Genomic DNA, 26,771 nt, shown 5'->3' with positions numbered 1-26,771 from the left:
ACATTGAGTCATATTACTAATACTGTAATATGGACAGTTAACATAATGGCTCTTTTTAGGCGATTCCAATAACTAAGTTTTTTTTTTTTTCAAACAGGTGTCTTTAATGTGTCAAATTCATTATTTTGCAAATCGTCAAAAGTAATTTTGTTCTGTGCCAACATTGAGTCCGTCACACACGTTAAAATGATGAGTAAATTTGAGGTCAGTCACAGACGGTCAATGTTTTATTTATTATTATGCTCATGTTATATATAATTAAATGTTTGCAATCATTTTGGGGTAAAAAAAAAAAAAATCTCAGCTTTCTTTTCATTTGACAGTAAGTGAGTGACATTAGATGTGTGTTTTTGCAGTGAAGGGTGTGTGTGCATGTGCTCTCGGTCCTGAATGTCCACTAATCTCTGCAGCAGAATGGAGACCTGAAAGAGAAAAAAAACACAGCACTTTCAAAAAATCACACCGTCGGGGAACTTTAAATTCTCGTCCCTTTGCAATCGACTTTTTGTTGAATTACTTCTTGATTTTTGCTCATTTGAAAAGAATGCTCTTTGCTTCTACATACTTATTTTTGTGCAGTTTGCAGGTCTCTCGTATGGCCGATTGGGATTACGCAGATGCTAAAGATCAATACGTGGATGATGAGATTGACTACAAGGATCCCTGCAAAGCTGGTAATAGCATTTCATCTCCTGTTTGAGTAAAATATGTACGTTTTGTCATGACACGGTCGAATATATTGAGGAAAGGTTAGAATTTCATATTACTTTCGTTAAAGTACAATCAAACATTTTGTCAAAGTGTAGAATTTATGTATTTGTGGTAGGTACACTGTGCACTTGCACAATTTGTGGAGATGAGATACATTAATGACTCATAAATTATGCATTTACAATGATTGTGCTCAGTTTCGATTGACAGTACAATAAGAGTAAGTGGGCGCAATTTTCATTTAACACTACTGTGTGTATAAAAAAATTGTGCTTGAAGTAGTATAAAATTGCACTCGCAGAATGAAGATTGTAATATTTGTCTCTTTCATGTAATTAAATGACATAACCAAAACTATACTTAATTGTGAAAAGGGTTCAAATATGATTGATAATTGTATTGTTTTAATAATGATAAATGTAACAACTTCAAGGTTTTACAAAAAAGAAAAATACTTTTTAAAAATTAACGTGTCTTAGTCTTTTGAACATGTAATTAAATGACATAACCCAAATTATTCTTAATTGTGAACACAATTGAATTTATATTAAATCTGATTGTGATACTGAGGTTGAGTAAAAAAAAAAAAAAATCTCTCATGCGACCATAACAGTATTATGAACTATGGACTACAGTTGTCAGATAATGACTTTTTAGCCGATATCCCAATGTCTCCAAAATACGATACTGATATTAAACCGATACCGATCGTGGACTTAAAATATTAATGTTAATTGTATTGCGATGCCACACTTTAATACTTTAGTAATGATAAATGTAACAACTTCAAGGTTTTACAAATAAGAACAATTTTTTAAAGATTTTTTAAAATATTAGTTTGAACGAAAATACTTGTCAGTCTTAGTCATATTTTAGTCATTTCAAAATGTTTTTGTCTTAGTCTAGTTTTAATCCATGAAATCACATACAAATTTCTAATAGTTTTAGTTGACAGTTACTCAAAATGCTTTTGTCTGTACCGTTTTAGTCCCAAAATAAAAGTTTCCAACAATTTCGAATGACAGATGAGCACATAATGCAGCAGCTATATGGACAACGCCAACTTTGTGATGATAATAAACTGGAAAAGCAGTACATTAATTTCAATTAAACCTACAGTGCCTTGCAAAAGTATTCGGCCCCCTTGAATCTTGCAACCTTTCGCCACATTTCATGCTTCAAACATAAAGATATGAAATTTAATTTTTTTGTCAAGAATCAACAACAAGTGGGACACAATCGTGAAGTGGAACAACATTTATTGGATAATTTAAACTTTTTTAACAAATAAAAAACTGAAAAGTGGGGCGTGCAATATTATTCGGCCCCTTTACTTTCAGTGCAGCAATCTCACTCCAGAAGTTCAGTGAGGATCTTTGAATGATCCAATGTTGTCCTAAATGACCGATGATGATGAATAGAATCCACCTGTGTGTAATCAAGTCTCCGTATAATTGCACCTGCTCTGTGATAGTCTCAGGGTTCTGTTTAAAGTGCAGAGAGCATTATGAAAACCAAGGAACACACCAGGCAGGTCCGAGATACTGTTGTGGAGAAGTTTAAAGCCGGATTTGGATACAAAAAGATTTCCCAAGCTTTAAACATCTCAAGGAGCACTGTGCAAGCTATCATATTGAAATGGAAGGAGCATCAGACCACTGCAAATCTACCAAGACCCGGCCGTCCTTCCAAACTTTCTTCTCAAACAAGGAGAAAACTGATCAGAGATGCAGCCAAGAGGCCCATGATCACTCTGGATGAACTGCAGAGATCTACAGCTGAGGTGGGAGAGTCTATCCATAGGACAACAATCAGTCGAACACTGCACAAATCTGGCCTTTATGGAAGAGTGGCAAGAAGAAAGCCATTTCTCAAAGATATCCATAAAATGTCTCATTTAAAGTTTGCCACAGGCCACCTGGGAGACACACCAAACATGTGGAAGAAGGTGCTCTGGTCAGATGAAACCAAAATTGAACATTTTGGCCACAATGCAAAACGATATGTTTGGCGTAAAAGCAACACAGCTCATCACCCTGAACACACCATCCCCACTGTCAAACATGGTGGTGGCAGCATCATGGTTTGGGCCTGCTTTTCTTCAGCAGGGACAGGGAAGATGGTTAAAATTGACAGTAAGATGGATGCAGCCAAATACAGGAACATTCTGGAAGAAAACCTGTTGGTATCTGCACAAGACCTGAGACGGGGACGGAGATTTATCTTCCAACAGGACAATGATCCAAAACATAAAGCCAAATCTACAATGGAATGGTTCATAAATAAACATATCCAGGTGTTAGAATGGCCAAGTCAAAGTCCAGACCTGAATCCAATCGAGAATCTGTGGAAAGAGCTGAAGACTGCTGTTCACAAACACTCTCCATCCAACCTCACTGAGCTCGAGCTGTTTTGCAAGGAAGAATGGGCAAGAATGTCAGTCTCTCGATGTGCAAAACTGATAGAAACATACCCCAAGCGACTTGCAGCTGTAAATGGAGCAAAAGGTGGCGCTACAAAGTATTAACGCAAGGGGGCCGAATAATATTGCACGCCCCACTTTTCGGTTTTTTATTTGTTAAAAAAGTTTAAATTATCCAATAAATTTTGTTCCACTTCACGATTGTGTCCCACTTGTTGTTGATTCTTGACAAAAAAATTAAAATTTTATATCTTTATGTTTGAAGCCTGAAATGTGGCGAAAGGTTGCAAGGTTCAAGGGGGCCGAATACTTTTGCAAGGCACTGTACCTATAAGCCACGAACTGTATGTTAAACAAAATTGTCTGAGCGTTTAACATCCTCTAAACTTATTGACCAGAGAATCCAAGTGGCTCTGCTTTAGACTGGCCAGTGTTTTAAGAGGATGCTCTCCATTCAGGAACCAATCCTAATACTAACACGAATGCTACGCTAACGCTAATGCTAGGAGTTACATTTAGCTTCTGATGATTACTAAGCACAGACCTTTAAAGGTTAAAGCAACATTGCACACTCTTTCTTGCCAAGATAAGAAAACAAATCTTACCATGTGTTTCCAAGCAAGCAAGATGGAGCTTGAAACACATCCTGAACTCCGGTGAGGAGAGTGAGGGAGAGGTGCAGTACATCTTACATGCTTGACACGACCCGAACACTGCTGCGATGCAAGCTGACGTACTCCATGTACGATACAATATGAAAGTGTCAAGCATTGTGAGCATATGACAGAAACAATGTCGCATTTTCGTCTCGCTGTCATCCCGCCAGACGAAAACTGGTATTGTTCTCATTATGTTCTAATCTTCCAGGCTACGTTTTTAGCCCGTAAAGTCATCGTAATGAAAAAAAATGTTTGTCGACGAAATATTTTCGTTATTGTCCTTGTTGATGAAAACAAAACTGGTCCCATATAATAAAATAAAATAAGCCAAAATGTCTGTAATCAAATAAAAAGTAATAATTCACAAATAAACGCCCCAAACAGCCACTAGGGGTGACCAAAGCATTACAAATACAGGCAGAAAATCATAGTACATGCCAATGCAATGACAATTCCGAAGACTAATTTTTTTCTCGGCTTTTACACAGATTTCTAACTATAATTGTGTGTTTTTATTTGCTTTTCTTGCCCACTATTTCATGTGACGCTGTAGTTATATATGATGATGATATAATTATTTTTCATGTATTGTTATTTGTGCACCATGGGTGATTAGGGTCTTTCCCTCAGTTAAGAAAACCCAAACATTTTATTTTGGAGACATCTTGACGTTCCTCTAAGCACAGACACTTTGCTAAACTGTGACCAGCCCATTGACAAAGGCAGAAGGCTTGTACATACTGCAGCAAAATCGATATTTTCCAATACGATGCTTTCATCAGCCGATATTATCCGCCAACTCTCCTAAAAACTCATATTAACACTGAAGACTGTCACTGGGCCAATTTACAATAGCTAATTTGAAGGTTTAATAGGCTAAATAATAAGTCAATTAAAGATTTTTAAATCATTCGGGGATCCTTTCCAATTGTGACTTCCAATAAAATCAAAGCACTTTTCTCCACAGTAGTTGCCTAGTGACTGGAGGTCACCGAGGCCATACTGGAGCAGCGGTGGGTTCCTTTAAAAATCCCTCTGGCTTCAAAGCATGGGGTGCCTGCACACTGCAGGATTGACAAGTCATTTACACTCACCTTTTGCTTGAGTGAATTCACATTTTTTACAACAGCTTTTAGTTATTACACTGCAAATCGTCTGAGGGCCTTTCTAAAACAATATGATAGATTTAGTCTCTCCATTTGTGTGGTCACATTAGTGGAAATGAACGTTAATCACTGAGCATACATTGGAACCTTCTATTCGGGACAAGTGCACAATTTGGTATCCAGTACAAGAATTGTACAAGAAATAGTAGTTTTAACTGAAAAATCCAATACCAATATCAAACCGATACCAATTGATGTGTCGTGGACAAATAATTGTCTTGTAATGCCCAGGTGAAACGGTCTGCTCACATAACAAATCCTATCCTATCCATCTTAGTTAGGAGACATCTAATTGTCAATAATCATAACTGCTCTGCTAAACTGTGACCAGCCCATGTACAAAGGCAGAAGGCATCTACATTCAGTTTGAAAGCAACATCAGGGGCGTTACCCGTGGGGGCAGTGCCCACCCACGGACACGCTCTGCCCACCCAAAGAAAACTGGATGTAGTACTGACGGCAGTCTGGGCACCACGTATGGTATCCCATTCATATAGTACTGATGTGTTCTAAATTTTAACCTTTGCATTGTTAGCTCGTCTTTCACATGAAAAAAAATAAATAATAAATAAATTAAATGTTGGTTTTGCTCCTAGGGGGCGCTAAACACATTTACGCATATTTTGTTTTTTGTTTTTTTCACCAGTGTTCACCTGGCTGTTGAATTTGGCGAGTTTTGAAGCATTCTGAGGGGGTGAAAGTAGGGCTCAAAGCATCTGCGGGACAAAGAATGACTGCTAGGGGGCGCTACATGGTGTATTTGGAATTTGTCTTTACACGGTATCAAAGATTGTACCTGTCTTGACCTCCCTGCCCATTTTGGTGCATTTTGAAGCATTCTAAGGGGGTGAAATTGAGCTCTGCGAAACAAAGAATAACTATAATAATCATCATAATAAAACCGAGGAACCACAACAGGTTACCTAAAAAAACATTGTCACCTGCATGTCCATTCTGTTCAGTTATGGATGTGTTCTAAGTCATATAAAATCAAATCAACTTTTATTTGTTTAGACCAAATCACAACAACAGTTATCTCAAGGAGAAAACAAAACATGTTTTAAGGTTCAATAGCCCTACGCTGGATTTCGACCTATTTGAGCATTGTAGCTTGTTTTTTTTTTTTTGCCCCCCCAAGTAAGACTAATGCCCACCCACAACTGGCATCCTGGTAACACCACTGGACAACATGCATATTTGCCCAAAACTGATCATGAAAAACCAATGTTGATTAGGGATGGGAATCGAAATCCGATTTCAATTCGGAACCGGTTCCGAGTGTTTCGAGGTCTTGACATCACAATGAAAAAGCCTTAACGATCCCTTCAACAATTCCTAAAGACGCGTATTGCGTCGTGACGTGTCTTGTTGTCCAGACGCATCAAACTAGCATGGCGCCAAGAACCACTCGCTCCAAAGTTTGACTACACTTCATCAGGAAAGAGTGTGAAAATGAAAGGTTACGACGGGTAAGCACGAGCATTGCAGCCATAAACATAACGATGACAGCACGTAGGTTCAAATGCTCGAAAGTGTGTCTTCACTTCACGAGGAAAAATTACAACAAAGCGACTTGCAGTCATTGCAAGGTGGAGATAACTGCATCGGGAGGGAATACGACTGCGCCCGTCCTCACAGAGAGGCTAACGCTCAGTCCTGGCTATACAGCTAGCTAAACTCCCAAATGACGATGCAGAAGACGTTGGTATAATTTGCTGACTTTATTCAACCATCACTTGAAGAGTGAAACTAAGAATAGAAATGAAACAAATCAATTTCGTCCCCAATAACAAACAGGTTTGCATCAACGTAAATCAGCGATGATGAGCTGCTAATAACAGTAATAACAAATGGTTAGCATTCGTTCGCTAGCATTAGCACATCGTTCAAACCACTACACAACTGGATTTAAGTGTCCGATCGCGAGTGGAAACACAACGACAAAACAAAAGATGATACATACAGGCGTTGCCTCTGTAGGTATTAACATTAAAAAAGAACGTAGGCTCGTAGAATTGTTTCCCTCTCTCACTAACTCGCTCACTCTCTTGGATGCAGCATTTCTTCCTTGGGTGTAAGCGCGTTCTTCTTCGCGTGAGGAAGCGCAAGGGCGCCCCCACTTGAGCGTGTAAGCGCCACAAAAACTAAAAGGCATGCATTTCAATGTAATGTTAAATAATACACGTTAACCCAGTAGTCCCCAAACTGCGGCCCGCGGCCCAAATACGGCCCGCCTCCACATTTGGTCCGGCCATTTTGAAATTTTTTTTTTCTCAATCGTGTTATTTATTTCCTGGCCTTTTCCTTGAAGAATTCAGAGAGGGTTATTTGGTTATTATCTATTTAATTAATAGTGTTATTATTAATAATTATTATTATTACTATTATATTATATATTTTTTTTTATTTTATTTACTTTCATTCCGTGAAGAATCCAGAAAGGGTTATTTGATTGTGGCTTTCTGAAAAACAATAATTTTTTACATTTATGCACTTCTGCAATCGTCACACTTTTTCTGTTACAAACTGACCCCGGCCCCTCATCAGAGAAGGGAAAAGTTATGTGGCCCTCACAGGAAAAAGTTTCGGGACCCCTGCTTTAACACATATTGCCAAAGGCAGAACAACAACCTATCTGCCAATATATACCAATATTTTTTATTTCTATTAGATAAATGTTTCGGTAAAATGTTACACATTCTTGTGTATTTGCCACTTATTGCCACAGTTAACACTGAGGCTTTGGGCCTCTTTTGATCTCGTTGTGAGTTTGTAAGGTTGTGACTTCTGATTAAACAAACTCGATGCCAATCAAAACGTTTGTTCTTCTTTTTCCCCAAATTAGAATCGATAAGAGAATCGATAAAGAATCGAATCGTTAAGCAATATCGATAATGGAATGGGAATCGTAAAAATCCTATCAATTCCCATTCCTAATGTTGATATTATCTGATATCATTTTAAAATGGTTTAAATAAACAGACTCAGAGAGCTGTCACTATAATCAACTTAAGTTTGCCCTGAAATATCACTGTGATTAAACTGCTAATGCCACAGCATTGTCACATGCATCTCATACTGCTAGGTTCATACTGCAGGTCTTAATGCACGAATCATATTTTTTCATGTTTTTCCGACTTGAGTGAAGCATTAATGGTCTGAACTGGACAAGCTGCTTAAAAGTGGACCATTTCAAGTCTGATCTGGGTCACTTTTGTATGTAGTTTCAATCCGATCTGGGGCACATTTTTCAAGAATGTGGTGGCTGTCTGAACTGTCAAGCCTCCCAAATCGAAATTCATGCAGCAATTACGTCAGCAAAGAGCGAAAAGCGGCACACAAGACGGCAGCGATGTAGTTGTTCATTAGCGTTAGCGCCTAGCTTGAACTCGGCTTTTACTACGCAGGAGGCGGACTTAAACTCAGTCATAAAAAAATACAATGAAGAAAAGGATAAGCCTGATAGTGCTTGGTTTCTCACTGCTCCAAATGAACAATATTTCAGTATTGCTTACATGGCCGAGTCAGGGCAAACTGCACGCACGCACAGTGCATAGTTATTTGTTTTGATGGTTCTGCGCATGCGGGTCAGTTTGCTCGGTGTGTGTCGGACTGCGAGTTAGTACGCATGCGTAATACTTGGACGGGCTCAATGGACAAAGGCAGTCTGAACGGGAACGCCAAAAAAAACATATGAAAAAAAATCGGAATTGTGCATTAAGACCTGCAGTATGAACCTAGCCTTAGTTTGGAGACATCTAATGGTCAGTAAGCATTACTGGTTCATTAGCTTGTAAGGCTCACATGCATTTATATCTTTAATTTCCTACAGCTGCCTTTTTGGGAGACATTGCCTTGGATGAAGAAGAACTCCTCATGTTTAAAGACTATTTCAGAACAGAAAGTGCACGACGGAATCAGACAGCCTCAGGTATTAAAAAGTATTCAAATTAAACCTTTACTATACTTTACTTTTCTATAATTTTAGTGCATATTTGTTTAATACAAAACACCTTTTCATTTCAATTACATTTACAAGTGGCATTTTTATGAATGAATTCTCGGTATTTGTGTGTATTCAGATGTAAGTACTAGATTGTGGCACTTTTTTTCATTGGTTTGGCTGGGCCTGCTGTATAGACACTCACCAGCCACTTTATTAGGCAAAGAAGGCACAAAGAAATTGAGACAAATATGACATTTGAATAAATCATATGTATTATGAAATATGGAGAGAGTCCAAACCCTCGGGAGGATTGGTATCAGAACCCAAACTGTGTGTGGAGGAGAGTCCGACTATATCTAGTTGGAACTTCTTTGCCTCACACACCAGCTCGGGCTCCTTCCCTGCCAGAAAGGTGACATTCCACGTCCAAAGAGTTAGCTTCTGTAGCTGGGGGTCGCCAAAGCCCCCGCCTTTGGCTGCCGCCCAACTCCTAACGCACCCGACCCCTCTGGATGGGGACCCGCATTTCCTTTTCAGGCTGTGCCCGGCCAGACACTTGCCTTCGAGCCCCACCTCCAGGCCTGGCTCCAACGAGGGGCCTCGGGTACCTGCGGTAACCTGGGAAAGGGAAAACTGACTCCATTTGTGTTCATCATCATCACAAGGGGTCTTTGGAGTCATGCTTTGTCTGGTCCCTCAGATTTGGAGAAGGTGTTCGACAGTGTGCCTCGGGGAGTCATGTGGGGGTGCTCCGGGAGTACTGGGTACCGAGCCCCCTGATAAAGGCTGCCCGGTCCCTGTACGACCGGTGTCAGAGTTTGGTCAGCATAGCCGGCAGTAAGTCGAATTAGTCCGCAGTGAGCCAAGACTGCCCTTTGTCACCGATTCTGTTCATAATTTTTATGGACAGAATTTCTAGGCGCAGCCGAAGCATTGAGGTGGTCTGGTTTGGTGGCCTCATCATTTTATCTCTGCTTTTTCCAAACGATGTGGTGCTGTTGGCTTCATCAACCCGTGACCTCCAACACTCACTGTAGCGGTTCGCAGCCGAGTGTGAAGCAGTTGGGATGAAGATCAGCACCTATAAATCCGAGACCATGGTCCTAAGTCGGAAAAGGGTGTTGTGCCTTCTCCAGGTCAGACATGAGATCCTGCCCCAAGTCGAGGAGTTCAAGTATCTTGTTGTCTTGTTCACGAGTGAGAGTAGGAGGGAGCGGGAGATTGACAGGCAGATCGGTGCAGCGCCTGCAGTGATTAGGACTCTGCACCGGTCCGTAGTGGTGAAGAAGGAGCTGAGCTGAAAGGCGAAGCTCTCGATTTGCCAGTTGACCTACGTTCCTACCCTCAGCTATGGTCACGAGTTGTGGGTCGTGACCAAAAGGACAAGATCCAGGATAACAGCGGCTGAAATGACTTTCCTCTGCTGGGTGTCCGGGCTCTCCCTTAGAGATAGGGTGAGAAGCTCGGTCATCCAGGAGGGACTCGATGTTTGAGCCGCTACTCCGCCGCTTTGAGAGGAGCCAGTTGAGGTGGCTCAGGCATCTGGTTCAGATGCTTCCTGGATGCCTCCCTGGAGAGGTGTTGCGGGCATGTTCCACTGGCAGGAGGCCCCGGGGACGACTCAAGACTTGCTGGAGAGACCATGTCTCTCAGCTGGCCTGGGAACGCCTTGGGATCCCGCTCCAGCGACTCAACCCCGGATTAAGCAGTAGAGGATGGGTGGATGGATGGATGGAATAGAGAGTTATTTTTCAATCACCCTGTATAATGTTCCTCTGGATTTTTGGGGACGTGCGACTTATAGTCCAAAAATACAGAACTTACACTCATACTTAGCTTATGAAAAGTTGTATCGGTGTATCTCAAATATTCTTTTTGCGTGACTGACACTCATACTTAGCTTATGAAAAGTTGTATCGGTGTATCTCAAATATTCTTTTTGCGTGACTGATTTTCCTCATCACATTCTCTGTAGTTAACATCTCCACTTCCAATGAGATAGTCAGAAGTAAGAGATCCGCAGATAGACTGCGCTACCGTCAGCATAATAGCAAGAGGAGGAAGAGGGCAGCCACCTCCAGATCTGAGCGAATTTGGCCCGATGGCATCATCCCGTATGTGATCAGTGGTAATTTCAGTGGTACGTTCCGGCAAAAGTCCACTGCCACATCTTGAAGCAGTCAAACTCTGATTCAGAGTTTCTTTGCAGGGAGTCAGCGGGCCATTTTCCGACAGGCCATGCGTCACTGGGAGAAGCACACTTGTGTAACGTTCTCAGAGAGGATGACGGAAGAAAGCTACATTGTCTTCACTTACAGACCTTGCGGGTGAACTGGGTGACCTCATACTAATCAGAGTGTAAAACAGACCAAGCTTTTGCTGTTTTCGGATGCGAAATCCAAGTGTACCATGAACAGCGTGTCCTCCCGCAGGTGTTGTTCCTACGTGGGAAGGAGAGGAGGTGGTCCTCAGGCCATCTCAATCGGGAAAAACTGTGATAAATTCGGCATCGTGGTGCACGAACTCGGACATGTGATCGGTTTCTGGCATGAACACACGCGGCCCGATCGCGATGAGCACGTGAGCATCAACAGAGACAACATTCAACCAGGTACTGCGTTTAAAAAAAGATCAGAATTTCCGCAATGCTAAATGTCTGGACATCAACAGGACAGGAGTACAACTTTTTGAAAATGGAACCGGGTGAAGTTGACTCACTTGGGGAAGTGTACGACTTTGGCAGCATCATGCATTATGCCAGGAATACGTTCTCCAGGTTAGCACAAAACCCTGCTGAGTATCGATGAATTGTTTCCTCGCAATTATACTCAGTCTTTCTTAAAAAAATACGAAGGTAACTCACTTCTAAAATATTGTTCATCTCACTAACCCAGTGGTATGTGAGCTCCCTCTAGTGGTACGCGAAAAATTGACAGAATGAAATGTTCAAATGATCGACAGGGAGTCCCCGAGTTACGAACGGTTCCGTTCTTACGCTCGTGAAGTAACCCTAATTTCACCGTTAAAGTCGAAATTTAAGTCAAAATACTTCAGATAAAAGGTTGCAATGTTGATGTGTGGAGCATCGTGTCTTAAATGCTGTCCCTAAACACACTGTGTGACTTGAGAGAGAGAGGGACGGAGGGATGGAAGGCTGTTTGTTGTTGTTGGTGTCAGCTACGGCTAACAGTAGTCGTGTTCCGTGCTTTCGGTTGCAAATAAACCAGTGAAAACTCTACATGAAGTTGGCGATGTCCTTGTAGATACTACAATACATTAAAAAGATAATAATACTAGGCTCATTCTCATGAAGGTAACCTAAACTATGTCTTTAAAGATTTTAGGGATATAGTAGAGATGTGCCAAAAAATAGCTAAAAATGCTACTTCAGTGTTGAAGACTGAAAGTTTACCACCGAATAGTGTGACGAACCTTAGTCCTCTTGTGATGACGTCATCAAAAACAAAGGCCGACGCTGCTTCGCTAACACAACTGGCTCACAGCCAACATAATGTAATGTAATTATGTAATGTGTCCATGAAAAGCTCAGTCCAGCGTCACAAATATTCACTCAATTTCATTTAAAAAATATTCAGTGGGGCAAATAAGTATTTAGTCAACCACTAATTGTGCAAGCTCTCCCACATGATAATATTAGAGAGGCCTGTAATTGTCAACATGGGTAAACCTCAACCATGAGAGACAAATTGTGGAGAAAATAAACCAGAAAATCACATTGTTTGATATTTAAAGAATTTATCTGCAAATCATGGTGGAAAATAAGTATTTGGTCAATACCAAAAGTTCATCTCAATACTTTGTTATTTACCCTTTGTTGGCAATAACGGAGGCCAAACCTTTTCTGTAACTCTTCACAAGCTTTTCACACACTGTTGCTGGTATTTTGGCCCATTCCTCCATGCAGATCTCCGCTAGAGCAGTGATGTTTTGGGGCTGCCGTTGGGCAACACGGACTTTCAACTCCCTCCACAGATTTTCTATGGGGTTGAGATCTGGAGACTGGCTAGCCTACTCCAGGATCTTGAAATGCTTCTTTCGAAGCCACTCCTTTGTTACCCCGGTTGTGTGTGTGGGATCATTGTCATGCTGAAAGAGCCAGCCACGTCTCATCTTCAATGCCCTTGCTGATGGAAGGAGATTTTCACTCAAAATCTCTCAGTACATGACCCGATTCATTCTTTCTTTTACACAGATCAGTCGTCCTGGTCCCTTTGCAGAAAAACAGCCCCAAAGCATGATGTTTCCACCCCCATGCTTCACAGTGGGTATGGTGTTTTTCGGCTCCAATTCAGTATTTTTTCTCCTCCAAACACGAGAACCTGTGTTTCTACCAAAAAGGTCTATTTTGGTTTCATCTGACCATAACACATTTTCCCAGTCCTCTTCTGGATCATCCAAATGCTCTCTAACGGACCGCAGACAGGCCTGGACATGTACTGGCTTCAGCAGGGGCACAAGTCTGGCAGTGCAGGATTTCCCTGGCGGCGCATTGTAGTACTGATAGTAGCAGGGCCGGAGTGGGACTCATTTTCGGCCCTGGAATTTCATGCCTCAGACCGGCCCACTCATTTAAAATTATGTCATTATGCATACACGTGTTAAGTTCAGTGTTCTCTAAAGCCGTGTACTGTAATTCTGTGTATTCCAATTCAGTGCAGGTCATGGTTGTTTAACAAGGTGGCTTTATTTTAACAAGTGCAACACAACATATTTTGAACAAATTTAAAAATGGATTTAAAAAAAAACTATATTAAATGATACATTTGAAAAATAAATTAGGCCTGTCAAATGATTAAAATTTTTGATCGAGTTAATTACAGCTTAAAAATTAATTGTAATTAATCGCAATTCAAACCATCTATAAAATATGCCATATTTTTCTGTAAATTATTGTTGGAATGGAAAGATGAGACACAAGATGGATATATACATTCAACATAAGGTACATAAGGACTGTATTTGTTTATTATAACAATAAATCAACAAGATGGCATTAACATTATTAACATTCTGTTAAAGCGATCCATGGATAGAAAGACTTGTAGTTCTTAAAAGATAAATGTTAGTACAAGTTATAGAAATTTTATATTAAAACCCCTCTTAATGTTTTCGTTTTAATAAAATTTGTAAAATTTTTAATCAAAAAATAAACTAGTAGCCCGCCATTGTTGATGTCAATAATTACTTACACAATGCTCATGGGTGCTGAAGCCTATAAAATCAGTCGCACCCAAACGCCAGCGGAGGGCGGCAAAACTCCATAAAGCACAATTAACAAGTGGGCATGTCATTGTACTGTCATTTAAATCTGTCTGAGCAGGGCATGTGCGTTAATTGCGTCAAATATTTTAACGTGATTCATTAAAAAAATTAATTACCGCCCGTTAACGCGATAATTTTGGCAGCCCCAAAATAAATGAATAAATAAGACCTTTTCTGCAACATCAAATATTAACAAAATGAGTGCTTACAGATAAAACAAACATAGCAACATAACAATATGAAAAATAAAGAATACGTATTGCACATTGTAACAACTTCTAATGATACTATTATCCATTTTCCATTTCCACTTTAAAAACGCCACGTAATTGATTATATTAATTCTAATGTTCACTCGCTGAACGACATGGCAATCCTACCTTCCAGCTCTGCACCTGTGGTGTGTTCATTATGGCTAATGCTTGCTGCTACATATCCCTTGTGAGGTGCTACAAGAAGCCAAAGTTTCCACAATTACATATTGTCGTATCACACGGTGCAAGTTGCATTTTATTCGCCATCTGGCCTTACCACTTTCGTTGTAATCCTCTGTAGTTTGAGGCAGCAAGGTCGTTGCATGAAAAAAATTAGCTATTTTCGCGCATTTTGCCGATTCTTTCACGAGTGCTTTTCTCTTTTTAATTCTTATTTTTCAGCGCCACCCTTGCTCTTTTTATCCATCCGAGCACCGAGATAGCAGCTAATTTGGCTCAATACAGACTACAATTAGGGGGCGGAGCTGCATGCTGTATTTTTCGTCTGCACACGTGAGGATGAGTCTGGAAAAAAAAATAATACTGTTTTTTTTTTTTTTAAGACGGCCCACAGGGACAGCGGTAACAGAATGTAAGTTATACTCAGTGACACTGTCATAAATAAATACCAAACAAAAAATGATAACAGTGTAATTTTTTTTTTTTTTTTTTAATAAAACGCGGACCGGCCCATCTGGCCGGCCGGCCCTTCTGGAATCGTCCAGAAGCTCCCGATTAGTCACTCCGGGCCTGGATAGTAGCCTTTGTTACTGTAGTCCCAGCTCTCTGTAGGTCATTCACTAGGTCCCCCTGTGTGGTTCTGGGATTTCTGCTCACCGTTCTTGTTATCAATTTGACGCCATGGGGTGAGATCTTGCATGGAGCCCCAGATCGAGGGAGATTATCAGTGGTCTTGTATGTCTTCCATTTTCTAATAATTGCTCCCACAGTTGATTTCTTTACACCAAACATTTTACCTATTGCAGATTCAATCTTCCCAGCCTGGTGCAGGTCTACAATTTTGTCTCTGGTGCCCTTCAACAGCTCTTTGGTCTTGGCCATAGTGGAGTTTAGAGTGTGACTGACTGAGATTGTGGACAGGTGACTTTTATACCAATAATAAGTTAAAACAGGTGCCATTAATACAGGTAACGAGTGGAGCCTCGTTAGACTTCGTTAGACCTCTTTGACAGCAAGAAGTCTTGCTTGTTTGTAGGTGACGAAATACTTATTTTCCACTCTAATTTGGAAATAAATTGTTTAAAAATCAAACAATGTGATTTTCTGTTTTTTTTTCCACATACTGTCTCTCATGGTTGAGGTTTACCCATGTTGACAATTACAGGCCTCTCTAATATTTACAAGTAGGAGAATTTGCACAATTGGTGGTTGACTAAATACTTATTTGCCCCACTATATGCTCTCTGGGTGTTTACTTTTTGCCAAAATCAAAAGAAAAAGAAACCCTTCGTTTCATTCCTATTAAAATTATAATGATTAATATTTAAATTTGCAAACGATTACCTAATGTTGTAATTTTCTTTGTGGGCCCCATCAGGGCACGGGCCCTTAGAATCAATATCACTTTTCACCCCATACGGCGCCCCTGAGTGGGAGCTTGGCATCCCTCCCACTTCAAATTGGACGTCTAGCACCGTCACTGACAGCCAGTGAGTTACTCTTGGTCCTGATGACGGTACTCTTAGAGCTTGTTATAAAATGTTTGCGAACCGCTGTACTAACCGCTGAGTTCGCCTCCCACCTTGTATTCCTATGTCAGGTTTTTTGTTGTTAGTCATGTGTCAAGCCAGTCTAAATAAAGGCAGGCCATTGCAGGCTTTGTTGAATAATTTGAGCTGAAGTGGCCATTTTTACCTCTGGCATTGAGGGGCGCGCTCCACTGAACTGGCTGGCAAAGGCCAAAAGCCCCCATTCAGATCCCTGTGTTTGCACATGCCAGCTATTCACTGGCGCATCACCATGGGAACTGCACAAGAGTTAGCCCTGAAACCTGCTGAGAGATTGTCAAAAGATTATCAATAAAGCAACAAAGGATTCTGTATAGAAATGCACTAATCAGTCTTTTAGTGTGAGTGAAGCCTCTAATTGCGCATTTATATTGTAGTTGTTTTTTTTCTTGACCAGAAGTGTATTCTTGGATACAATCTTTCCACGTTATGACGTTAACGGAGTTCGACCCCCTATTGGACAGAGGCTAAAACTCAGTAAAGGAGACATTGAACAAGCACGTAAACTCTACAAATGCACAAGTAAGATGTATTTAGTTGTTTTTTTAACGTAGTATTCTATAATTCCATTAAGCTGATGTGATTATAACAGGATGCGGGGAGACTTTGCAAGACAGTGCTGGAAACTTCTCCTCCCCTAATTTTACCAATGGCTACTCTGCGTATATTCATTGTGTATGGAGGATCTCTGTCACACCTGGAGAAAAGGTAAATCATCTCTCTTTATAATAATAAATTAGTGAAAGCTAATATGTTAATGCATGCAAAGCAATCCTAGACAAGATCGATATGAAAATACAATGAATTAAATTGAGTGTTTTTTGAATGACAGAGAAGAAAGACTTTTCCAAAACAAGCTTTCAAGATTTTGTTTTTTCTATATGTGCCTGTTAGAACTCTTATATTGAAGAAAATTCTGTTCAAAAATATTACAAGACACTCATTCAACTAATTGGCTGCTATTGACAGCGCAGGATGTGGATTAGATACAGTAGATAGATACAGTAGATCCTGTAAGATAAACTTGTTTTTGGGTGTGAAATATATTGTGCTAGTTTGCTCTTCCACAGCGATTATACATGCACTCCCAAGCTATTATGAAGAATACAGGTTTAGCCATCATCATGTGCTTACAGGTGATTGTTCACATCCTGCTGATGAGTAGATACACACACATATGTTGATTCATCACACAACGTCTCAGTACTTTTTCACCAAGCTACAGTATTTTGAGTGCAAAATGTGGGTTCAAAACAAAGATATCTTGCCTGCTCAGGTAATTCAATCAGGAAGGTTTAATCAGGAAGTGTGACTGTTCAATCACCGAACCTGCCACGTTGGACAGCAGTGTTGTAACTGTATTCTGCTCATCAATAGTCCTCAATAAAAGGCGCAACCCCAGGGAGGGGGCAGAGAGAGAATCACTGACTTTGCGAGTAAGCGCACAGCACTGTCGGCTCTCTCCCTGGTGGCCGCCAGTGAAAACTTATCTCCGTTCCTGGTCTGATCTTCTCCCGTCCTTCTCTAGGTCTTTAATTAATTACAAAAGTGAGTTTAGACCTAACAATACAGTAGGTAGGTAGGTGGGGTAGGTAGGTGTGAAGGGTATGTATTGTAGGTGTGGCAGGTAACTAGGTGCGGTAGGTAGGTAGGTTGATGGCGGGTTAAAGTAGGTAGGTAGGTCGGTAGGTAGGTCAGTGGGTAGGTGGGGTAGGTAGGTAGCTAGGTTGGTAGATAGTTGGGCTTAGGTGGGTGGGTGAGGTTTAGGTAGGTAGGTAGGTAGGTAGGTAGGTAGGTAGGTAGGTAGGTAGGTAGGTAGGTAGGTAGGTAGGTAGGTACAGTTGTGGTCAAAAGTTTACATACACTTGTGAAGAACATAATGTCATGGCTCTCTTGAGTTTCCAGTTATTACTACAACTCTGATTTTTCTCCGATAGAGTGATTGGAACAGATACTTCTTTGTCACAAAAAACATTCATGAAATTTGGTTCTTTTATGACTTTATTATGGGTTAACAGAAAAAGTGATCAAATCTGCTGGGTCAAAAATATACATACAGCAACACGAATTCGCAATTTTGACTTCTCTGAGGCCATTTAAGTAGGGCTCATTGGATGCAAACGCCCACAAACGCTACAATGCGAAAGTCAAAGGAGCTCAGCATGGATCTGAAAAAGCGAATCATTGACTTGGACAAGTCAGGAAAGTCACTTGGAGCCATTTCAAAGCAGCTGCAGGTCCCAAGAGCACCAGTGCAAACAATTGTTTGTAAGTATAAAGTGCATGGCACTGTTTTGTCACTGCCACGATCAGGAAGAAAACGCAATCTATCACCTGCTGCTGAGAGAAAATTGGTCAGGAGGGTGAAGATTCAACCGAGAATCACCAAAAAGCAGATCTGCCAAGAATTAGAAGTTGCTGGAACACAGGTGTCAGTGTCCACAGTCAAGCGTGTTTTGCATCTCCATGGACTGAGAGGCTGCCGTGCAAGAAGGAAGCCCTTGTTCCAAAAGCGGCACCTTAAGGCTCAACTGAAGTTTGCTGCTGATCACATGGACAAAGATAAGATCTTCTGGAGGAAAGTTCTGTGGTCAGACGAAACAAAAATCGAGCTGTTTGGCCACAATGCCCAGCAATATGTTTGGAGGAGAAAAGCCGAGGCCTTTAACCCCAAGTACACCATGCCTACCGTCAAGCACGGTGGTGGTAGTATTATGCTGTGGGCTGTTTTTGCTGCCAATGGAACTGGTGCTTTACAGAGAGTAAATGGGATAATGAAGAAGGAGGATTACCTTCAAATTCTTCAAGATAACCTAAAGTCATCAGCCCGAAGATTGGGTCTTGGGCGCAGTTGGGTGTTCCAACAGGACAATGACCCCGAACACACATCAAAAGTGGTAATGGAATGGCTAAATCAGGCTAGATTTAAGGTTTTCGAATAGCCTTCCCAAAGTCCTGACTTAAACCCCATTGAGAACTTGTGGACAATGCTGAAGAAACAAGTCCATGTCAGAAAGCCATCAAATTTAACTGAACTGCACCAATTCTGTCAAGAGCAGTGGTCAAGGATTCAACAAGAAGCTTGCCAGAAGCTTGTGGATGGCTACCAAAAGAGCGTAATTGAAGTGAAAATGGCCAAGGGACATGTTACCAAATATTAACGCTGCTGTATGTATATTTTTGACCCAGCAGATTTGATCACTTTTTTCTGTTCACCCATAATGAAGTCATAAAAGAACCAAACTTCATCAATGTTTTTTGTGACAAAGAAGTATCTGTTCCAATCACTCTATCAGAGAAAAATCAGAGTTGTAGAAATAACTGGAAACTCAAGAGAGCCATGACATTGTGTTCTTCACAAGTGTATGTAAACTTTTGACCACAACTGTAGGTAGGTAGGTAGGTAGGGTCGGTGGATGGAGGATTTGGGCTGGTAGGTAGGATGGAGGGATGGAGGGAGGGATGGATGGATAACAGGTTTTATTGACAATCTGACTTTTTGACTCAATGTCCCCAAAAAATAAAAACAAAATGATACTAAAAAGTGAACTACTATTATTAAAAAAACAAAAACAAACAACCATTAAAAAATACGTATAATAATTGATAACATTGAAGTTTTCTTTAAAAACAGCATTTCTAATGAGAAAAAGTGAATCAATCGTGAACGCATTGTTGTTTTGCTTCCATAAGAGGGAGACATTATTTCATTATTGTACTACTGTAGTCTTTTCTTCTCTTTCAGATTGTTCTGAATTTCACTTCCATGGATGTCTTCAAGAGTCACTCATGCTGGTATGACTACGTAGAGGTCCGAGACGGCTTCTGGAAAAAAGCTCCGTTGAAAGGTTTCTACTCATGCAGAAGCCTGTGAATTAACTTATGATAGCCTGACTCAAGTTTCATCATGTCATATGTTTTGTCAGGTCGTTTTTGCGGAGACGCGATCCCAGATGCTATTGTCTCAAGTGACAGCAGACTTTGGATTGAATTTAGAAGCAGCAGTAGCTGGTTGGGTAAAGGCTTCTCGGCCATTTACGAAGGTACGGCGAACAGTACGTGACGGCGCTTGTCATCTACTGTGAGGTTGAATTTTCACGTGTCACCCATGTGAGCAGCCATCTGTGGCGGGGAGGTGGAGAGGGACAGTGGCCAGATCCAGTCCCCTAATTATCCTGATGATTACCACTCCAACAAAATGTGTGTGTGGAAAGTCACGGTGCCAGAAGGTTATGAAGTGGGTCTCACTTTCCAGTCATTTGAGGTAAAATCAAAAGATAAAATTCTTCTTTTCTGTAGTTGTAAACTTAATTACAAATGCACACACAGACATATATTTGCTGAAACAACTTACAGCCTTATGTAGTCCAAACCAGAGCGCAGCTGTCCTTTATCCATGTCAGACAAGAGTCTGCACCTCAGTCATAAGGCGGCTGTCCAGCCAGACCAAACGCTGCCACCAGAGGGCGGTGTATCCTCCATCATTAAAGAAAATACAATACTTTGGGACTTTTTGGATAGTTATTTCGGAGTACTTAAAGGGTTAATTCCGATTTGCACGGAAATTCTGTTTACGTCACCAGCGTAGGAATGGAACTCGTTCGTAACCCGGGGATTACCTGTACAGTAAAACATTATCTTGCCATATATGCTAATAATTTATGCTAGCAAGTTCACTAGCCTGCTATTTCCAGTTTCCCTCCTACTAAGAAAGCTAACATCTTTATACTAGTACATGCTCAGGTCAATGTCATTGTTCATAAAATTTCAAATCCTGGATGGTGTTACCATTTAACATGTACATTTGGTTACCATTTATATTATTGGCCCATACATGGAAAATATGACTGCTAAAGGAACACATTCTACAACACTTACCAGTATAATAACTACCCAAGGCTAAAAAGAAAAAAAACATTATTTTTTCCTTCTTGTCTTCTATTTCTGCTTCTTCGACAATGTTCTTAATTTGCGGCCATCTTGGGAAGGGTGAAATTGAATCTCAAAAAGTATATATTGCGCAGCATCAGCGCGTTTTCTTAGTACTTGCCGATACTGATGCCTGGATTTTAATGTCGCATTGGGGACCTTTCCAATACTAGTATAAAAATAAAAAACAATAGCGAACAGAGGTTACCATCTCTCACTCACGTCCAAGAATCTGTATGATATTTGCATGTACTCATAATGCTTGCACGGGTTTTCTCGAGGTTCACGAGAAAACGCTAGACCCACTCTCATCTGACCAAAGCACACGGTCCCAGGGCCTTTGGAAGTGAAACAGCCCCACAGCATCACTGGGACCGTGTGTATTTTTGTGTAAAACCAAGATTGAGCTTTTTGGCAACAAACACTCTAAGTGGGTCTGGCGTGCCAAGAAAAAATGTGTATGCTGAAAAGCACCTCATACCCACTGTAAAGTATGGGGGTGGGTCAGTGATGCTGTGGGGCTGTTTCACTTCCAATGGCCCTGGGAACCTTGTTCGGGTGCATGGCATCATGAATGCTTTGAAATACCAGGACATTTTGAATCAAAATCTCTTGCCCTCTGCCCGAAAGCTGAAGATGGGTCGTCACTGGGTCTTTCAGCAAGACAATGACCCTAAACATATGGCCAAATCTACACAGAAGTGGTTCACCAGACACAAAATCAAGCTCCTCCCATGGCCATCTCAGTCCCCAGAGCTTGTTTTGTTGGCAAAAGGGGGTTGTACAAAGTATTAACACCAGGGGTGCTAATAATTGTGACACACATTATTTGATGTCAAATAATTTTTTCTTCATGTAGTTTTTTTCCACACGGAATGAATGCACTTGTATTGAAGGTTGGATTTTTCTCTTTTTTTCCATTAAGGTCCCATATTATTTGAATTTAAAAAGAAATTATTAGAAGCTAAAAAACACATCTTAACCAGGGATGCCAATAATTATGGAGGGCACTGTAAATGAAATAATCTGACACATTCATCTGTTAACTAGTCCATAACGCTCAAAACAAGATGGAGAAAATTATTTGACTAGTTTTAAGAAAAATAATCCGAATTAAGCCGTTATAAATTTGTAGTGTACTCCTCATAAACTCACTGGCTGCAATTGACGGCCAATGCTGTCCAATCCATTTGAGGTGGGAGGGTTAGCAATGAATGACCCTCAACCTTCAAATGGTTTGGACGTCTACAAGCGATAATTCATGCAAGTAAGTGCATTTCCTTAAAAATGTTGTTGTTGATGTAGCTTGAGAGTCACGACAGCTGCGCTTACGACTACGTGGAAGTGAGGGACGGCGACTCGGCACACGGCCCACTCCTGGGCCGCTTCTGTGGCTACGACAAACCAGACAACATCAAAAGCAGCACCAACCAGCTCTGGCTAAAGTTCGTATCTGACGTCTCGGTCAACAAGGCCGGGTTCTCGGCCAGTTTCTTTAAAGGTCTGTATCGCTCGCTCCCATCTTTTTTGTCTTGACTTAAACTACAAATTATTCCCTGCTTTTCAACTTTTAGAAATGGATGAATGTTCCCGACCTGATCATGGTGGCTGTGAGCAGCATTGTCTGAATACTCTGGGCAGCTACAGATGTGCCTGTGACGCTGGATATGAACTGGCTACCGACAGGTCAAGCTGTGAGAGTGAGCACTCAAGTTCTAAGAATCTTAAGATGACTCAAAAACAATTTTTAAATTGTTAGAATGGCAGTCTTTCTTCAGTTATTGGAGCTAGCAAAATAGCATTTCAATTAACCCTTAGATGCATAAGTGGGTCAAAAATGACCCGGTGAGGTTGTTTTCTTGAAATATCTTTGGAATGAAAAATTGTTATCAATTCATATTCCAGGTATTCCTCAAAAGACATGTTTTTGATATAACGCCATTCAAATTTTTGATGAACTTTTTATACATTTGAAGAAATTGTCATTTTAGTATTAATACCCTAAGCTTGCACAAGTGCAAGTGCACAGGCATTTTCTATGGAATCCAATGGGAATCTTCCATTTTTATCAACTTTGGCTGTCAGGAATAAATCTACCGTGACAGACTAGTTATGTAAAAAGTGACATCCCTTAAGAAGATTACTTTACACAGCAAGAGCTGATAAGTGTATTGTAAGTATTATGTCCATATAGTATTTTGTGTGTATTTCATGACTCTTTATTATTATTTATCAACAAATTAACCTACTTCATAACTAGCTAGCTAACTAAGGCTAGGTTCATACCGCAGGTCCTGAAGCACAATTCCGATTTATTGTCATATCTGTTTTTTTTTTTTTTGGTGTAACCGTTCGGTCTGCCTTTGTCATTTGAGCCTGTTCAAGTATCACACATGCGCTCTAATTCGCAGTCCGAGATGCGCTGAGCAAACTGGCCCGCATGCGCAGGAGCATTGGAACAGAGAGAAAACCGAGCTTTGTCAGGCTTATTCTCAACCCATTTTATTTTTTTATGACTGTTGTCAAGCCCGCTCCTTCCCCAAAAGCCACGTTCAAGCTAGGCGCTAACGCTAATGCACAGCTAGCACCCTGTCTCTTTGCTGATGTTAATTGCTGCATGAATTCCAATTTGGGGGACTTGACAGTTCGAACCGCAGCCACATTCTAGAAAAATGTGGCCCGGTTGGGATTTTAGCCACATATGAAAGTGACCTGGATCGAATTTGAAAATGGTCCACTTTTATGCGACTTTTCCCGTTCATTTGAGTCGGAAAAACACGAAAAAATCAGATTTGTGCTAGATTTACAGCTGAGATGGTGCTACAGATGTTGGATGATGAAGAGGCAGTGATGGGGTTGGACTCAAGTGTCCGAAATTTCTGATGATGAGAACCCAGACTATTGTCCAGGTGGCAGTGGCAGTTGTGCACCTGGAAATCCAACTAAACAGGATCAATCTGACTCATAAGATTCCACTTATGTGTCCTCTGAAGAAGAAAGTGCCCAAATCATGGCCAACAGAATGAGTTGGTAGGGCTCTTACTAGAGAGAATTACTTCCCACCCAGGGCAGAACACAGAGCCACAATATCCTCGGAAATCGGTCAGTGCCTCCACAAGGGCTTAGCACTGCTGTCTCACCAAAAAGATGCATGGGAGCTCTTCATCACTGATGATAAAATACAATGAAGGATGAAGTCTATTGCTGTTTTTTTTTTTTTCCCAAAAAATTGTTAATTGAATCATAAAGATATTTAAAGCATGAAATCATTCTTGTGTGGCCCTAAATATCATACTAATTAATATACAACTGATTATTCTTCACCAAAATGGCATAAAAACACATTGGTTCTAATATGGGTCACTTTTTACCCACTTATGGAAGAGTGTAGGGTCCAGTAACTTGTGCATCTAAGGGTTAAGACATGTACAATGTGATAGTACTAAAAAACAGCCACTTTTATCGTTCACTAAATGTAGTCCTGCAATTACACAATAGTAGCATTTCTCTCTATCAGAAGCAACCTGCGGCGGCTTTATCAGCAAACTGAATGGCTCCCTGACCACCCCTGGTTGGCCTATGGAATACCCTCCTAACAAAAACTGTGTGTGGCAGCTGGTGGCACCCATCCAGCATCGTATCACTTTGGTTTTTGATGTCTTTGAGACAGAAGGCAACGATGTAAGTATAGAAGAGCTACAGTGGTATGAAAAAGTATCTGAACCTTTTGGAATTTCTCACATTTCTGCATAAAAACCCCATCAAATGTGATCATTGACAGAATCACACTGATGAAAAAACTGCTTTAACTAAAACTACCCAGACATTTATAGTTTTGCATGTTTTAATGAGGATAGCATGCAAAACATGACAGAAGGCGGGTGAAGGGCAATAAGTAAGTGAATCATCCCACTTAATATTTTGTGCCCCCCTTCTTTGGCAGCAATTACTTCAACCAGACCCTTCCTGTAGCTGTGGATCAGTCTGACACATCTATCAGGACTTATCTTGGCCCATTCCTCTTTACAAAACTGCTGTAGTTCAGTAGAGATTCCTGGAATGTCTGGCATGAATCACTGTCTTTAGGTCATGCCACAGCATCTCAATGGGGTTCAAGTCAGGACTTTGACTTGGTGTTTTCCGAAACTTACGGGTTCACGATGAGTCAGCAACCAACACACTTTTGCTCAATAGACGATGTTTATTGATTAGAAAATGCAGCATAAATGAGATTTATTGATTACAATCCCACAAGAGCAAGCAAACACACATAAAAAACAAGAACAAATGGCAACGATGACGCTAGATTTGAGTTTGTCAATCCCAGAATCCCTGCGTTACCGTTACAGCAAAACAAAATGTCCCTTAGCAATGAAAATCGCTTACCATGACAAATGAGCGGGGAGCCAAAAACACTCCGGCAAAGCGGCAAAGGAACAAAACCAGGCGACCCGAACGCAATCCACTGGCAGACTTCCAGCGAGTTGGGGGAATTTCATGACTCTTATAGGTACGTCTGACGCAGGGACACAGGTGGCCACTCCCTGCCCCAGCGAAAACGCACCACCCGAACTCGTGAGACTCCCCCCTCCCCGAAAGGGTATGAGATTCCCCCCCAATTGAGGCTCCCAGCGGTTAAAGTAGACTGTTTATTTAAGTTATCTCATGGGATTCCCTCCTAACTATGGAACTCAAGCGCGTCAAAACAAGTTATCCCGTGAGATTCCCTCCTAACTATGGGACTCAAGCGCGTCAAAACAGGTTATCCCGTGAGATTCCCTCCTAACTATGGGACTCAAGGTAAAAAACAATAGAAGTTGTTACAATCTAGGTCACAGAAGCAATCATACATAACAAAGGCATAATGTGCTAACGTTAAGGCATGACATAATATTTTCCTCCATCACTTGGCCACTCCAGTTTTGTTCTTCTGAAACCATTCTGAAGTTGATTTACACCCGTGTTTTGGATCATTGCCATGTTGCAGCATCTATGCTCTTTTTAGCTTCAACTGTCTGACAGACGGCCTCCTGTTTTCCTGCAAAACTTTTGAATTCCGTTTTCCATTAATGATTGCATATTGTCCAGGCCCTGAGGCAGCAAAACAGCCCCAAATCATGATGCTGCCTCCACCATGCTTCTCGGTTGGGATGAGGTGTTGATGTTGGTGAGTTGATCCATTTTTCTTCCACACGTGATGTTGTGTGTTACTCCCAAACAATTCAACTATGGTTTCATCAGTCCACAAAATATTTTGCTAACACTTCTGTGGAATGTCCAAGTGCCGTTTTGCGAACATTAAACAAGAAACAATGTTAGCAGTGGCTTCCTCCGTGGAGTCCTCCCATGAACACCATTCTTGGCCATAGTTTTACATATGATGTGTGGACAGAATATTGGACCGTGCAAGTTAGTTCTGTAATTCTTTAGCAGACACTCTTTTTGTACTTTTTTACATCTTTGAGTATTTTGCGCTGAACTCTTAGCATCATCTGTGGTGGACGGCCACTCCTTGGGAGAGAATCAACAGTGCCAAACTCTCTCCATTTGTAGACAACTTCTCTGACTGTCGATTGATGAACATCCAGACTTTTAGCGATCGTTTTGTATCCTTTGCCAGCTTTATACAAATCAACAATCCTTGATCGCAGGT

The 26,771-nt window shown here is 40.9% G+C and overlaps 1 protein-coding gene across 2 annotated transcripts in view; it reads left to right on the top strand.

The window, feature by feature from the left end:
* The first annotated feature begins 455 nt into the window (after nucleotides 1-455).
* Nucleotides 456-26,771, top strand: part of LOC130906002 (bone morphogenetic protein 1-like) — a 47,939-nt gene continuing 21,623 nt past the window's right edge. The window contains exons 1-14 of one of the 2 annotated variants that reach the window (XM_057819850.1): nucleotides 456-674; nucleotides 8,791-8,889; nucleotides 10,880-11,044; nucleotides 11,114-11,231; nucleotides 11,337-11,515; nucleotides 11,575-11,680; nucleotides 16,587-16,711; nucleotides 16,782-16,897; nucleotides 19,935-20,037; nucleotides 20,116-20,232; nucleotides 20,308-20,453; nucleotides 22,424-22,619; nucleotides 22,693-22,818; nucleotides 24,636-24,799. In XM_057819850.1, coding sequence (XP_057675833.1) covers nucleotides 545-674; nucleotides 8,791-8,889; nucleotides 10,880-11,044; nucleotides 11,114-11,231; nucleotides 11,337-11,515; nucleotides 11,575-11,680; nucleotides 16,587-16,711; nucleotides 16,782-16,897; nucleotides 19,935-20,037; nucleotides 20,116-20,232; nucleotides 20,308-20,453; nucleotides 22,424-22,619; nucleotides 22,693-22,818; nucleotides 24,636-24,799 — 1,890 coding nt within the window. In that variant the 5' untranslated portion in view covers nucleotides 456-544. Of the gene's footprint in view, nucleotides 675-8,790; nucleotides 8,890-10,879; nucleotides 11,045-11,113; nucleotides 11,232-11,336; nucleotides 11,516-11,574; nucleotides 11,681-16,586; nucleotides 16,712-16,781; nucleotides 16,898-19,934; nucleotides 20,038-20,115; nucleotides 20,233-20,304; nucleotides 20,454-22,423; nucleotides 22,620-22,692; nucleotides 22,819-24,635; nucleotides 24,800-26,771 lie in introns of both variants that reach the window. The other variant, XM_057819849.1, reaches the window with a different exon arrangement.

This window comes from Corythoichthys intestinalis, chromosome 17 (genome assembly GCF_030265065.1).
Source record: "Corythoichthys intestinalis isolate RoL2023-P3 chromosome 17, ASM3026506v1, whole genome shotgun sequence".
NCBI lineage: Eukaryota > Metazoa > Chordata > Actinopteri > Syngnathiformes > Syngnathidae > Corythoichthys > Corythoichthys intestinalis.
This window is presented reverse-complemented; position numbering and strand designations above follow the sequence as displayed.